At 48.4% G+C, this 14,319-nt stretch overlaps 1 protein-coding gene and 1 pseudogene across 3 annotated transcripts in view; one reads left to right on the top strand and one right to left on the bottom strand.

Moving 5' to 3' along the window:
• KIF6 (kinesin family member 6) overlaps positions 1-14,319 on the bottom strand; it is a 392,212-nt gene that overhangs the window by 6,707 nt on the left and 371,186 nt on the right. For 2 of the 3 annotated variants that reach the window (XM_007972706.3, XM_007972713.3), the window contains 3 exons: positions 3,339-3,389; positions 2,453-2,542; positions 465-571 (listed from right to left, as the gene is read on the bottom strand). In XM_007972706.3, coding sequence (XP_007970897.3) covers positions 465-571; positions 2,453-2,542; positions 3,339-3,389 — 248 coding nt within the window. The remainder of the gene's footprint in view (positions 1-464; positions 572-2,452; positions 2,543-3,338; positions 3,390-14,319) is intronic. The other variant, XM_038006040.2, reaches the window with a different exon arrangement.
• Positions 6,406-12,306, top strand: LOC119626857 (ankyrin repeat domain-containing protein 39 pseudogene; annotated as a pseudogene).

Consider the following 14,319-nt stretch of genomic DNA (forward strand, 5'->3'; position numbering starts at 1 on the left):
CTCAGGCCTGGGCCTTCGAGTAGTGTTTACACTTGCAGCTCTTTGGCAAGAACCACACTCTGATAGGAGAGTGAGTCTTTGAGCCATGTGTTCAATGAGTTACCAAAACATCGCTCAGCCCCTTCCTGTTTGTAGAAGGCTGAGTGAAGGAGACAGCTGACTTTGGGGACAGAGAACAAAGGAGCTGAAGATCTGGAAGAGACAGAGGGCAAGCTCTGCCAAGAGGGGCAGGAGCACCTGGGCCGCCCACTCACTTGGGCCTGTCTTGGTGTTTCTGATGCTGCCCCTTGAGGCTTTCTCAAGAAGGAATCGGAGGCTGGGCACATGTGAGTGACTGGCAGGCCAGTCCTGTGGCTTCAGGAACATGCAGGAAACTCCCTACTCCCCTCCCACCTCACTGTGTGCTCCCCACAAGTGTTGGTGACCTGTGGCCCTGGAGGAGCCACCAAGGGAGGTGAACTTACATTGCTTCTGCAGAATGCTCTGTCTGGCCTTGATGAAGGCCAGGATGTCCGAGTCCGTCTGGCTGTCTCCGGTGAGAGGGATGGACGACATTGGCTTCTTGGGGATGCTGGGGGCAACCACGTGTCACATTTTACTACACTTTACAACCGGACTCACCACTTATCTTTCCAAAATGCTTTTCAATTTTTGGTGACTGATCTCACCCAGAAAGTTACATGACACGGCTGGCCTGCTTCTCACTCCCTCCTACCTTCTCTGTGTGGCAGCCACACTAAGCCTCCTATCATGCAAATTGGGTCAAGTCACTCCCTGCCATAGACCCTGATATGGTTTGGCTGTGTCTGCACCCAAATCTCATCTTGAACTGTAGTTCCCATAATTTCCACGTGTTGTGGGAGGGACCTGGTGGGAGATAAGTGAATCATAGGGTGGCGTCCCCTATACTGTTCTCATGGTAGTGAATAAGTCTCATGAGATCTGAAGGTTTCATAAGAGGTTTCCCCTCTCACTTGGCTCTCATTCTCCCTTGGCTGCCACCATGTAAGACGTGCCTTTCACCATGATTGTGAGGCCTCCCCAGTGACATGAACTGTGAGTCCATTAAGCCTCTTTTTCTTTACAAATTGCCCAGTCTCAGGTATGTCTTTATCAGCAGTGTGAAAACAGACTAATACAGACCCTTTAGTGGTTTTTCACCACTCATAGAATAAAACTCAAACTCTGTCCCATGACCCACCAGGCTGTGTGTGATATGACCCCGGTTCAGTAGCTCCAGCTGCCCCCTCTTCTTTCAGTGACTTGCATTTACCAAGCCGCATCCAACCTCAGGACCTTTGCTCTGATGCTTCCTCTCCCTGGACTCCCCTTCCCCCAACCGTCACATGGCGGCTGCACTTTCTCTCACTGCCTTCTCTAACCTCTCACCACCACCCCTCCTGTCCTCCCATCCCCGATTTACCCAAACCAGCACCCCTTAACCTGGGGCCTGTCAACTTCTGTGCCCAGCTTAGATGTCATATCCTTCAGTATTGTATCCTCAGAGCATCCCCATTCCCCATGTGACTTAGCTAGTTGACCTCAAAGCAGAGATTACTATTCTCCTGTCTCTCCTTAAAAACAGAACCATATTTAGCTAAGTTGCCACAACTAAAAAAAACTACCTTTCCCAGACTCCTTTGCTGTGATGTGTGGCCAGGTAGCCAGGTGATGGCCAATGAGATTTGTAAGTAGAAGTGTTGCGGGGCAATCTCCTTAGAAAGGGAGGGCTGTGTGTGCCCTCCCCCATCCCCTTTTCCATCCAGCTTCTCCATATAGCATTCCCCTTCAGCAAACTCAGAGCAGTACATTTGCCTGGTCTTGCCAACTTTCCGTCTGTCCTCACCCCTGTGCCTCTGCACAGCAGGAGGCGGTAGCCACTTCCTTAGAAGGCAGTAAGGATGGTATGTAACAAGGGGCTGGCCATTCCCACAGGTAGTTTTGGGTATTGGCTTTCCAGCTGCAGCCCAGCTGGAAGTGCTAAAGCAGAGTCCAGGCAGGCAGGGCAGTGGCTGAGCTGGTGAGAGGCTGAGCAGCCATTCTAGTTGGAGGATACAAACACCCATGGTGCTGATTAACTCTACTAAGCCTGGAAGCAAATGCTGCTGGGTCTTGAGGCCAGGCTTGTCAGTTCCATGCTCTTCTCTGTGGTGGGGCTGCCCTAGGCTGGCTCTTTCGCTTTCTGGCCCCCAGGTACATCTATTTACAAGAAGATATGAAGCAACTCTGCCCACACAGGGCCCTGGTGACTGTGGGAGAAAACCTCCCCGCTTTGAGTTGGCCTGTGTGAGAGATTCCAGGGAATTCCCAGGGGACCAGGGCAGATGCCAGACCTGGGCTCTGTCTGTGTGGCTACTAGACGAGGGGCTTTTTCAGGGAGTAGATTGGAGATGGAGGCCCACTCCGCCCACTGCAGGGGCTGTCACAGGCATTAAAGGAGAAGACCACAGACCTGTCTTCCAGTGGGGTGCTGGTACTGCTCTGTTTCTGGCTGTGTGGACTGGGGCAAGGCGAGGGCAGGATTTTCCTGGCATTCACATCACTGCAAAACACAAACCAACAAAAGCAAAAGGAATGGGGGCAAATTTATAGAAGATAAATTCAGGGTTTGTATCTAGGAGCTGTTGTGGACTGAATGTGTCCTCTCAAAATCCATATGTTGACACGCTAATTCCCAGTGTGATGGGGGGCCTTTGGGAGGTGATTAGATTTAGATGAGGTCCTGAGGGTGGGGCCCCTGCACTGGGATTAGTGTCCTTATAGGTATAAGAAGAGGATGAGAAACTACAGTGCATGCTCTCTCTCTCTCTCTCTCTCTCTGTGTCTCTCTTGGCTCACTGCAACTTCCACCTCCGGGTTCAAGCAATTCTTCTGCCTAAGCCTCCCGAGTAGCTGGGATTACAAGCATGCACCACCACACCCGGCTAATTGTTTGTATTTTTAGTAAAGATGGGGTTTCACCATGTTGGCCAGACTGGTCTTGAACTCCTGATCTCAAGTGATCCGCCCACCTTGGTCTCCCAAAGTGCTGGGAGAGACAGCACACAGCAAGAAGGAGGTGCCAGCAAGTGAGGAAGGAGGCCCTCAGCAGGAACTGAATCTGCTGTGCTATGGACTGGAGGTTTGTGTCCCTGAAAAGTCAGGTGTTGAACCAAATCTCCAATGTAATGGTAGTACAGGTGGGGCCTTTGGGAGGTGATTAGGTCATGAAGGCAGAACTCTTGTGAATGGGATTAGAGTCCTTATAAAAGAGGCATCAGAGAGCTCCCTGGCCCCTACCACCATGTGAGAATGCATCGAGAAGACAGCTGTCTATGAATGAGGAAGGGGGTCCTCACCAGACATCGAATCTGCCAGTGCCTTGACCTTGGACTTCCCAGCCTCCAGAACTGTGAAAAATAAACATTTGTTGTTTGAGCGACTCGTTCTATAGTATTTTGTTATAACGCCTGAGCAGACTAAGACAAGAGCCAAGAATCCTGTCTTGGATGGTTTACACAGTAATTTTCTTTCTTTCTTTCTTTCTTTCTTTTCTTTCTTTTCTTTCTTTTCTTTCTCTTTCTTTCTCTTTCTTTCTCTCTCTTTCTCTTTCTTTCTTTCTTTCTTTCTTTCTTTCTTTCTTTCTTTCTTTCTTTCTCTTTCTTTCTTTCTTCTTTCTTTCTTTCTTTCTTTCTTTCTTTCTTTCTTTCTTTCTTTCTTTCTTTCTTTCTTTCTTTCTTTCTTTCTTTCTTTCTTTCTTTCTTTCTTTCTTTCTTTCTTTCTTTCTTTCTTTCTTTCTTTCTTTCTTTCTTTCTTTCTTTCTTTCTTTCTTTCTTTCTTTCTTTCTTTCTTTCTTTCTTTCTTTCTTTCTTTCTTTCTTTCTTTCTTTCTTTCTTTCTTTCTTTCTTTCTTTCTTTCTTTCTTTCTTTCTTTCTTTCTTTCTTTCTTTCTTTCTTTCTTTCTTTCTTTCTTTCTTTCTTTCTTTCTTTCTTTCTTTCTTTCTTTCTTTCTTTCTTTCTTTCTTTCTTTCTTTTTGAGATGGAGTTTCACTCCTGTTGCCCAAGCTGGAGTTCAATGACATGATACCCTGACCTCAGGTGATCCGCCCACCTTGGCCTCCCAAAGTGCTGGGATTACAGGCGTGAGTCACTGTGCCTGGACTACAGAGTAATTTTCATTGTTAGGGCATGCATCTGTTGGTTGTAGAAGCTGAACAAACGATGGCCACAACTGTTATTGATAGACATGCCAGGCTCTGTGAAAGTGCTCTGCAAACATCAAGCCATTTAATCCTCTCAATGACCTAAGAGGTGGATGTCATCATCTCCATTTTATACATAAGAAAACAGGCTTAGAGAGATTAAAGAAATTCTAAGTTATCCAGCTGGTAAGTGGCAGAATCTGGAGCTACTCAGGATTCTTTGAGGCTCCAGAACCTGTGCTCTCAGCCACCATGCCTTCCAACTGGGCTTGACTCTGTGGCATTCTGGGAACACACACTGGCCTACCCCTGACCACGCTGCCTGCCCCTGGGACCCAGCTTCATGCTCTCTGAGTGAGAAGTCAGATCCAACAGCGCACTAGATGCAGCTGTGCCTGTTCACCTAGGCTGCTGACATGTGCGCCTTGCCTCGGATTCCTGGCCCAGTGCGGTGGAACCCAGAGGCTCCTCTTGGGAGGTGAAGAGGCACGTGGACACGGCTGGTTGGAGGCCAGTGTATTCCACATGCCTGTGGTGACAAGGTCCCTACTCTAAGTTGTGATATAAGGAGATCTTCCTCGCTTCCTGCCTGGAGACAATGTCAGAGCTGGAAGAGGCCTAAGAAGTCACCTGGGTACAACCCTCCTTTTACACTCTGGGGACACTTGGGCTGAGAGGCAGGCTAGGGTTAGAGACAGGTGAGCTGGCTCCGCGGAGTCTGCATCTTCTGTGCAAGGTACTCCACAGACCTGACAAACCGCGGGTCTCATGGCCCCTTCCCCGGCTCTGGCCTTCCGCCTTCCGATCTCAGCCAATGGCAAGGCTGCTTCCATAGGTCACGACTGTGGTCAAACAAGCAGGAAAAGACATCGGAGCCTGGGGAAGGCCCCCTCACCCACCAGTGTCCATTTCCTAGCAGTGGAGAGACTTTCCACCAGGTGCCCTTCATGGTGGGAGAGCAGAAATCTCTGTGCTGGGTCTAGTGAGGACTGCTGCAGGACCAGAGGTAGCCACAAGGTGGCAAGCTCTGCACGCTTTTCTTTAGAGAACAGGGACCAATTTTCAAGGCTCCTGCAGAGTGGTTCCTGGTGCAGCCTGGAGAAGGGAAGGAGAAAGGGCTTTCCATCCTGCAAGTGCTTTCATTACAACGGGTCAAGGTCAGTTTGGAAGCTGTAGCAAATTTGCAAGACCAAGGCACTGGCACAAAAATGGCTCATTCACTCAATGGCTTCCCAGTGGAGCCATGGCTCAGGTTCCAGGGAGAGTTCACAGGTGCCAAACTATTGAAAGCTGGGAGGGGGTGGAAGAGGATGGAGAGATGGATGGGGCAGGGTAGAGGGCACGATCACACCATGGCCAGTGGGGCCATCCAGTACCCTTTGCGGAGGCCCAGCTGCCCTGCCTGTTGCCTCAACAGCTCATGCAGGAGGGCAGTGGAATGGAAGGCTGGGGGCTCCCGAGGGAAATGACTCTTCAAACCGGTAAGCTGCTCAAGCGTCCTGTTCTTGGATGCCACAGCTTGGTTTCTGTAATTCTGGGGATGATGCCATAAATGACCTCTGCCCTCTCCCTTTGCCCAACCAGCCTTTGACACTGATTTAATTTCTCATGTTGACATCCCTCTGGAGAGAGAACATACCAGCCATCAGAATGAATTATCTTTCTTAAAAAGGATTAATAAGCCATATTAATAATAATTAGGCCTCCTGGGTTGCCAATCAGAGTGTTGAGTGGGATCAGCTTCCAGGGCCTGAGCATCCCTGGGGAAGTGATGAATCAGGTTTCTTTCAGAACCTGATGAGCAGAGGACCAGCGCCCCGCCGCCCAGTTCCCCGCCTGCGGCAGTTCCACAGGAGCAGCCACTCTGGAGCTCAGGCAGCAACTGCCGCTGGGCCCTCGCTGTCTCACCTCGTGGCTCTGACCGGGCACTGGAACGTTTATCTGCTCACAGAGTGACTGTGTCGGAGGGACCTTTGCACATCTTACAGATGGGGCAAGGGAATCCCAAAGTGGGGAGCTGGCTTGTCCAGGGGTGTGCTGCTCGAAGGGGCCATGACTGGGATTCATGTGATTCAAATCTCAATAAAGGGAACTGGTTGGAGGTGGTCAATAATGACGTGACACATGCCTTTGAAGTCCAAGGTTCTGGACTGCAGGGTTAAGGGCCTCTAGGCAAGCACATCCAGGGATCATCTTAAGTTGGAATACCTAAGGAATGTCCAGGAATGCCCAAGGCCAAGACAAGGTGGAAGGAGCACTATTCTGATGGGTGGCACAGCAGACGGTCCCTGGAGGCCTTGCCCAGGGGCTACTCCTTAGACCTATTCCACTGGGGACTCTCTCAGAGATGCCAGCGGATAAAGGCTGGCAGTAGCATGGATCAACAAACAAGCAGTAAAGAGGCAGCCCTGGCTGCAAGGGAGCATGACAAAGGGAATGAAGCAGAGAGGAGGAAGAAAAGGAGAAGGGGGATGTAAGATAGGAATAGAGATAGGCAGAGCCGACAATGGAGGGAGAGATGGGAGAAGAGGGGAGTGGAGGAGGGAAGGAGGCAGGGAGAGGGCAGGGGGAGCAGTGGGCAGAAGGAAGAAAAGGCACTCGCCATGGAGTGTGAAGTTCTAGGTTTAATCTGTGGCTCTTTTTTTTTTTTTTTTGGAGACGGAGTCTCACTCTGTCTCTAGGCTAGAGTGCAATGGTGTGATCTCAGCTCACTGCAACCTCCACCTCCAGGGATCAAGCGATTCTCCTGCCTCAGCCTCCTGAGTAGCTGGGACTACAGGAATGCACCACCATGGCTGGCTAATTTTTGTATTTTTAGTAGGGATGAGGTTTCACCATATTGGCCAAGGCTGGTCTCGAACTCCTGACCTCGTGATCCACCCGCCTTGGCCTCCCAAAGTGCTGGGATTACAGGCATGAGCCACCGTGCCTGGCCTAATTTGTGGCTCTTTATGTTATTAACTACAGAGTTAAAGCATCTCATTCCCTTTTGGGGCCTCAATGTCCTCATTTGCAGAATGGGGAGGCTGAACTCAGGATTTCTCAGCTGAAATGGCGAGGGCCAGTCACAGGGAATTCTGGGTTTCCAGACCTTAGAAGGTTGGCCTTTTAAGGCAACACAGTTTTGCCCCTTAAAAATCATGGCCTCTTGCGAAAATCAGACGGTGTGGACACATTGGAGAGCGGATACCCCAGGCAGGAGGTGGTGGGAAGCACATAAAGAAAGCACCTTGTACAAAATATTACAAAATGTGGGCTGGTAAGTGCCAGCACCTGGCAGATAACATAATGGACATGTGTCCCTGAAAGGCGGTCGTTGATCCTAAACGACATTGCTGTGAGGAATGCGGGGAGGGCACGACTCAGACAGGCCTGGGTTTGAGTCCACCACGGATCTGCTGGTGACCCTGGGCAAGCTACTTCATCTCTCTGAGCCTGTGTTTTTTCACATGTCAAGTGGGGGACCATGATAGGCACGTTGCTCGTGTGATTTGCACCTGGCCCATGAGGACCCTCTACGAAGGCTAGGGGATATTACCACCATCAGGCCAATGCTGTCTCCCTTGGGAACGTAGGAGCGCCAACAGCGAATCCTCCGAGTGGGATGTGCACAGGGAATGTCTGAGATGCCCTGAGGGCCTGAGACAGGGTTCCCTACCCGCCTCACCCTGGCAGAGTTCTGTGAGCCCTTTACTACCAACATCTAAAGCACGTGACAAGGATTTCTTTGTCAGAGGTGGAGCCCCTAGAGGTCTTCCTTTCCAATCCCTGGCGGGGTTACTTTTCCTCTCACCTGCCTAGTGTGACCATCCCACCCACGAATCCTGGCACTCCAACAACTGTTAGAGGAGGAAATATGGGGCAGCCAGCCACTGGAGTTGAGGTGTTTTAACAAACATCGTTCAGGACACTCAGTGATCTCTTCCCAGGAATTAGAGCATCCAACCAGCATGCCAGCAGCCACCACAGGGGATGGGGCTGAACAGCCCTCTAGGGCTGCCTGAAAGCCATCTTCCCCAAGACCCTCCTGCCAGCAGTCACCAAAGGGGCTTGGGGTGGGGGTGGGGACTCTGGGAGCAGGATTTTGGGAAAAGCTCCTGTGGGTGATCTGATGCACACCTTTCAAATTCAAGGTTCTGAACACTAGGATTAAGCATTTTTTTTTTGCAAGCATAATATATTTCTTTTCCTTTTTTTTTTTTTCTTTTTGAGACAGGGTCTCACTGCGTCACTCAGAGTGCAGTGGTGCAGATCTTGGCTCACTACAGCCTTGACCTTCCGGGTTCAAAAGATCCTCCCATTTCAGCCTCCTGAGTAGCTGGGACTACAAGCATGTGCCACCAGGCCTGGCTATGGATCTGTGGGGAGGGAAGGATGCTTTTCATGTTTTTTATAGAGATGGGGTTTCACCTTGTTGCCCAGGCTGGTCTTGAACTCCTGGCTCAAGTGATCCACCTGCCTTAGCCTCCCAAAGTGCTGGGATTACAGGCATGAACCACTGTCCCTGGCCAAGCATAGTATATTTCTACCTTGCATCTACCGGACCTCTTGCTGACACTCCTAGCGCGCGCTCTCTCTCTCTCACATACACACACACACACACACGCACACGCACACACACACGTACACACTCCAACGTCTTTGAAGTCAAAGGAAAAATGAGAGACAGGGCTTTCTATTCCCTGAGCAGGATACTGCTACTAGTAGAAGCTACCCAAGAGATGAGAAAAGAGGATGGAGAAATAGCCAGGGGTTCTGAGCCTCACAACCAAGAGGAGAGCTTATTCTCATGGGGCAGATACACGAGGGGCTCAGCACAGAGCCAGAGCAATGGCTGAGGAAGCTGAGTCCTCTTGGTTGTGGTTTTCAGATGTGCTGTGTGGAGTGCAGGAGTTTGAGCGAGAGGCCTCCGTGTGTGGAAGGAGGCAGGTATACAGGGGTTGCAATTCAAATTTACCAGCCTCTAGAGGGTGGCAGGTGCCCAAGTGAATGCCTGCAGTGGGCTAGGTGCAGGGCACAAATGCCAAGCTGCCTGCATTGCCATGGCATAGTGTGGCTGCCTCGTTATTCTGCTTTTGCATTTTTAAAAATCCATAGACTATTATTTAGAGAAGTTTTAAGTTTACGGACAATTGAGCAGTACAGAGAATTCCCTTATACTCCTCCTCCCTGCCTAACAGTTTTCCTTATTACTAACATTTTGTATTAGTGTGATAAATTTGTTATAACTGATGAATGAATATTGATACATTATCATGCACTGAAGTCCACGGTTTATGCAGGGCTTCACTCTTTGTGCTGTACAGCTCTGTGGATTTTGACAAATGCATGACATCATCTATGCAACATTATGATATCATACAGAATAGTTTCACTGCCCTAAAAATTCCCTGTGCTCCATCTAGTCATCCTTCCCTCCCTACAAGTCCATGACAATCACTGACTATTTCACTGTGTCCATAATTTTGCCTTTTCCAGAATGTTATATAGTTGGAATCATATAATACATAGTCTTTTCATATTAGCATCTTTCACTAAGCAATATGCATTGCAGGTTCATAACTTTTCATGGCCTGATAGCTCTTTTTTTTTGAGATGGAGTCTTGCTCTGTCACGTAGGCTGGAGTGCAGTGGCTTGATCTCGGCTCACTGCAACCTCTGCCTCCTGGGTTCAAGCAATTCTGCCTCAGCCTCCCAAGTAGCTGGGATTACAGGTGCATGCCAATACCCTTGGCTAATTTTTGTATTTTTAGTAGATGTTGCGTTTCACCATGTTGGCCAGGATGCTCTTGAACTCCTGACCCCAAGTGATCCACCCGCCTTGGCCTTCCAAAGTGCTGGGATTACAGACCTGAGCCACTGTGTCCAGCCTTGATAGCTTTTTCTATTGCTGAATAATATTCCATGGTTTGTTTATTCATTCACCTTTTGGAAGACATCTTGGTGGCTTTCAGTTTTGGGCAATTATAAATAATTTATAAATAAAGTTGCTATGAACAATCGTATTCTGTGTTTTTTTTTTGTTTTTTGTTTTTTTTTTTGTGGACATAAGTTTTCACCTCAATTAGGTAAATAACTAAAATGCAATTGCTGGATTTTATGGTAAGATCATATTGAGCTTTGCAAGAATCCATCAAACTGTCTTCCAAAGTGGCTGCACCATTTTGCATTCCCACCAGTAATGAACGAGAGTTCCTATTGCTCCACATCCTCACTGGCATTTGGAATTGTCAGGTTTTTTTTGATTTTAGCCATTCTAATATGTATGTAGTGGTATCTCGTTGTTTTAATTTGTATTTCCCTGTGTGACACAAGATGTTGTGTACCTTGTCATGTACTTATTTGCCATCTGTATCTCTTCTTTGGTGAAGTGGCTGTTCAGATCTTTTGGCCACTTTTAAATTGGGTTGTTTATTTTCTTTCTTTCTTTCTTTCTTTCTTTTCTTTCTTTTCTTTCTTTTCTTTCTTTTCCCTCCTTCCCTCCTTCCCTCCTTCCCTCCTTCCCTCCTTCCCTCCTTCCCTCCTTCCCTCCTTCCCTCCTTTCTTCCTTCCTTCCTTCCTTCCTTCCTTCCTTCCTTCCTTCCTTCCTTCCTTCCTTCCTTCCTTCCCTTTCTTTCTTTCTCTCTCTCTCTCTCTCTCTTTCTCCCTTTCTCCCTTTCTCCCTTTCTTTTCTCTTTCTTTCTCTCTCTCTCTCTCTCTCTCTCTCTCTCTCTCTCTTTCTTTCTTTCTTTCTTTCGACGGAGTCTTGCTCTGTAGCCCGGGCTGGAGTCCAGTGGCCGCATCTCAGCTCACTGCAAGCTCCGCCTCCCGGGTTCACGCCATTCTCCTGCCTCAGCCTCCCGAGTAGCTGGGACTACAGGCGCCCGCCGCCTCGCCCGGCTAGTTTTTTTTGTATTTTTGGTAGAGACGGGGTTTCACCGTGTTAGCCAGGATGGTCTCGATCTCCTGACCTCGTGATCCGCCCGTCTCGGCCTCCCTAAGTGCTGGAATTACAGGCTTGAGCCACCGCGCCCGGCGGGTTGTTTATTTTCTTATTGTTGAATTTTTACAGTTCTTTGTATACTTTAGATACAAGTCCTTTATCAGATATGTGTTTTGCAAATCTTTTCTCCCAGTCTGTAGCTTCTCTTTCAATTCTTTTAAAAAATATCTTTTGCAGAGTGGTGTTTTAATTTTAAATAAAGTCCAACATCAATTTTTTCTTTCATGAATCTAGATTGTCTTCCAAAACACCAAGCTAGCCAAACAAACACCAGGCTAGCCAAACAGAACACATCAAGTCAGTTATTGAGCCTGGGCTCAGGGGCTCACATAGGAGCTGTGTCCTAAATCCAGAATATGAGGCAGTGAGAGGGCACTGGGTCTGGGAAGGCGGCGCTATAGCCCCGGGCAGATGGGCCCAGCGGCTCCTTCCCCAGTGCAGTGTCCAGCATGCAGCAGATGCTGGAGAGATGGACTTCGAGATGGCACTATGCCAGCCACAATGGGCACTATGCTGTGTGCCAGTTCTTACTGCTAAGTGGAGCTAAGTGTGATGCCCAGACCCACGGGGGTGCCACTGCTCAGCAGCAGGACTGCTACTGAGGGCACACTGAAATTGCACGGCCTCTGCTTTCACATGGGTCCAAGCCCAGATTGAGAGATGATGATGGCATGACCAGTCTACATAAGGCCCCCGAGAAGGGTCATGTGGACATTTGCTCCCTCCTGTTGCAACATAGCTTAGCCCTGAAGGCCATCTGGGATGGAAGGCATGGCTAGCGTGTGACCTGCTGCCCTGCAACAGTGACCTGCTGGCTAGCTGAGTTGCCACCCTCCTGTCTCGGGCTGCCCTTGAAGGGTACACGGACCAAGTTTTTAAGCCCCCACCTTGTTCAGCATCCATACTGTGGGGCAGGAAACTGAGGCTTGAAGACCCAGGGAGACCCCCAGTCTGGCCACTGTGGAAGCAAGGGAGTAGGTTTGGTGGGGCTGAAAGTGTTTGGGCTTGGACAGATGATCATATCCAGATTGGCTCACATGAGACATCTATCCATTTGGAAAAAAGAAGTTATATTCTTACCTCATCCCATATGCGAAGATACATTGTAAGATTAAAGATCTAAATATAAAAACACAAAATGATGTAGGAACTAGAAGAAAATATGGAATAGGTGACAAAAGCTGCTTTCTAACTGAATGACCTTGGTACAAGTCATTTGACCGGTCTAATTTCTCAGTTATCCTAATCTGGAAGCTGACAATGATTATAATTAGGCCTGCCTTAAAGTCATGGTGGTCACTAATTGGGTAAACATTGGGAAAGCCCTTGAGAGAGTGGCACACAGCAAGCAGCCTAGGACAGGACCTGCTGCCCCACCATGCAATCAACTCTTGCTGCTATACCATGATTTCATTACTTTTAACAGTCTATAGGTAGAAAAGTGCTACTGCTTTGTTTTCTTTTGCATTGCTAATGAGCACCTGTCTTCCATGAACTGCCTGCCCATGCCCATTTAAAAAATGTTGGCCAGGTGTGATGCCTCACACCTGTAATCCCAGCACTTTGAGAGGCTGAGGTGGGAGGATCACTTAAGCCCAGGAATTGAAGACCAGCCTGGGCAACAAGGTGAGACTCTTCCTCTACAAACAAATTTTTTTTTTTTTTTTAATTAGCCAGGTGTGGTGGCACATGCCTGTGATCCCAGCTACTCGGGAGGCTGAGGCAGGAGGATTGCCCGAGCCCAGGAGGTTGAGGTTGCAGGGAGCCCTGATCACACTGCTGTACTCCAGCATGAGTGAGAGTCAAACCCTGTCTCAAAGAAAAAAAAGTGTTTTTCATTTCATTGATCCATAGGAGTTGTTTATATTCTGCATATTGATCTTTTGTTATATATATACACACATATATATGTATCTATATACATTAAACATTTTTTTCTTTAAGTACGAAAACAAAGGCACTCCAAAAAATTAGAATACAGGCTGAAGTGCTGGCACCAACAGCCAGATTGGAGGGTCTGGGAAAGTCCAAGGAAAATCTCAACCTGGTGTTGAGGGCTCACTTGCTGGCCTTTTAATTTTAAGAAGAGTTTTTTTTTTTTCTTTTTTTTTCTTTTTTTGAGACAGAGTCTTGCTCTGTAGCCCAGGCTGGAGTGCAGTGGTATGATCTCGGCTCACTGCAACCTCTACCTACTGGGTTCAAGCGATTCTCCTGCCTCAGCCTCCCGAGTGGCTGAGATTACAGGCACGCACCATCACATCTGATATTTTTGTATTTTTAGTAGAGATGGGGTTTCACCATGATGGCCAAGCTGCTCTTGAACTTCTGACCTCAGGTGATCCGCCCGTCTCAGCCTCCCAAAGTGCTGGGATTACAGGCGTGAGCCACCGCGCCCGGCCAATAGTTGTTTTTTAAGAATACTTTTTCTGGCCGGGTGCGGTGGCTCAAGCCTGTAATCCCAGCACTTTGGGAGGCCGAGACGGGAGGATCATGAGGTCAGGAGATCGAGACCATCCTAGCTAACATGGTGAAACCCCGTCTCTACTAAAAAAAAAATACAAAAAACTAGCCGGGCAAGGTGGTGGGCGCCTGTAGTCCCAGCTACTCGGGAGGCTGAGGCAGGAGAATGGCATAAACCCAGGAGGCGGAGCTTGCAGTGAGCTGAGATCCGGCCACTGCACTCTAGCCTGGGCGACAGAGCGAGACTCTGTCTCGAAAAAAAGAATACTTTTTTTTTTTTAAAGAATAGTTTTAAATGTACAGAAAAGTTGGAAAGATAGTGCACGGAGATCCCATGTAGCTGGTACACAGCTTCCCCTATTGGGCAGTTTTACCTTAGTGTGGTGCATTTGCCACAATCACTGAACCGATGTTGATACATTGTTATTAACTAAAGACCATACTTCATTGGACTTTTCTTAGTTTTTCTCTAAAGCCTTTTTCTGTTCCAGGCTCCCACCCAGGACAGCACTTTACATCTTGTCTCCCGAGGCTCCTCTTGGCTGTGACCGAGTCTCACATTTGGTTTTTTGGGGACCTTGACAATTTGAGGTATGCTAGTCAGGTGTTTTGTAGAGTGTCCTTCCATTGGGAAGTGTCTGATGTTTTCCTCATTCTTTGACGGGTGTTATGGGTTTCTGAGAGGAAGGCCACAGAG

Source organism: Chlorocebus sabaeus, chromosome 17 (genome assembly GCF_047675955.1).
Source record: "Chlorocebus sabaeus isolate Y175 chromosome 17, mChlSab1.0.hap1, whole genome shotgun sequence".
Lineage (NCBI taxonomy): Eukaryota > Metazoa > Chordata > Mammalia > Primates > Cercopithecidae > Chlorocebus > Chlorocebus sabaeus.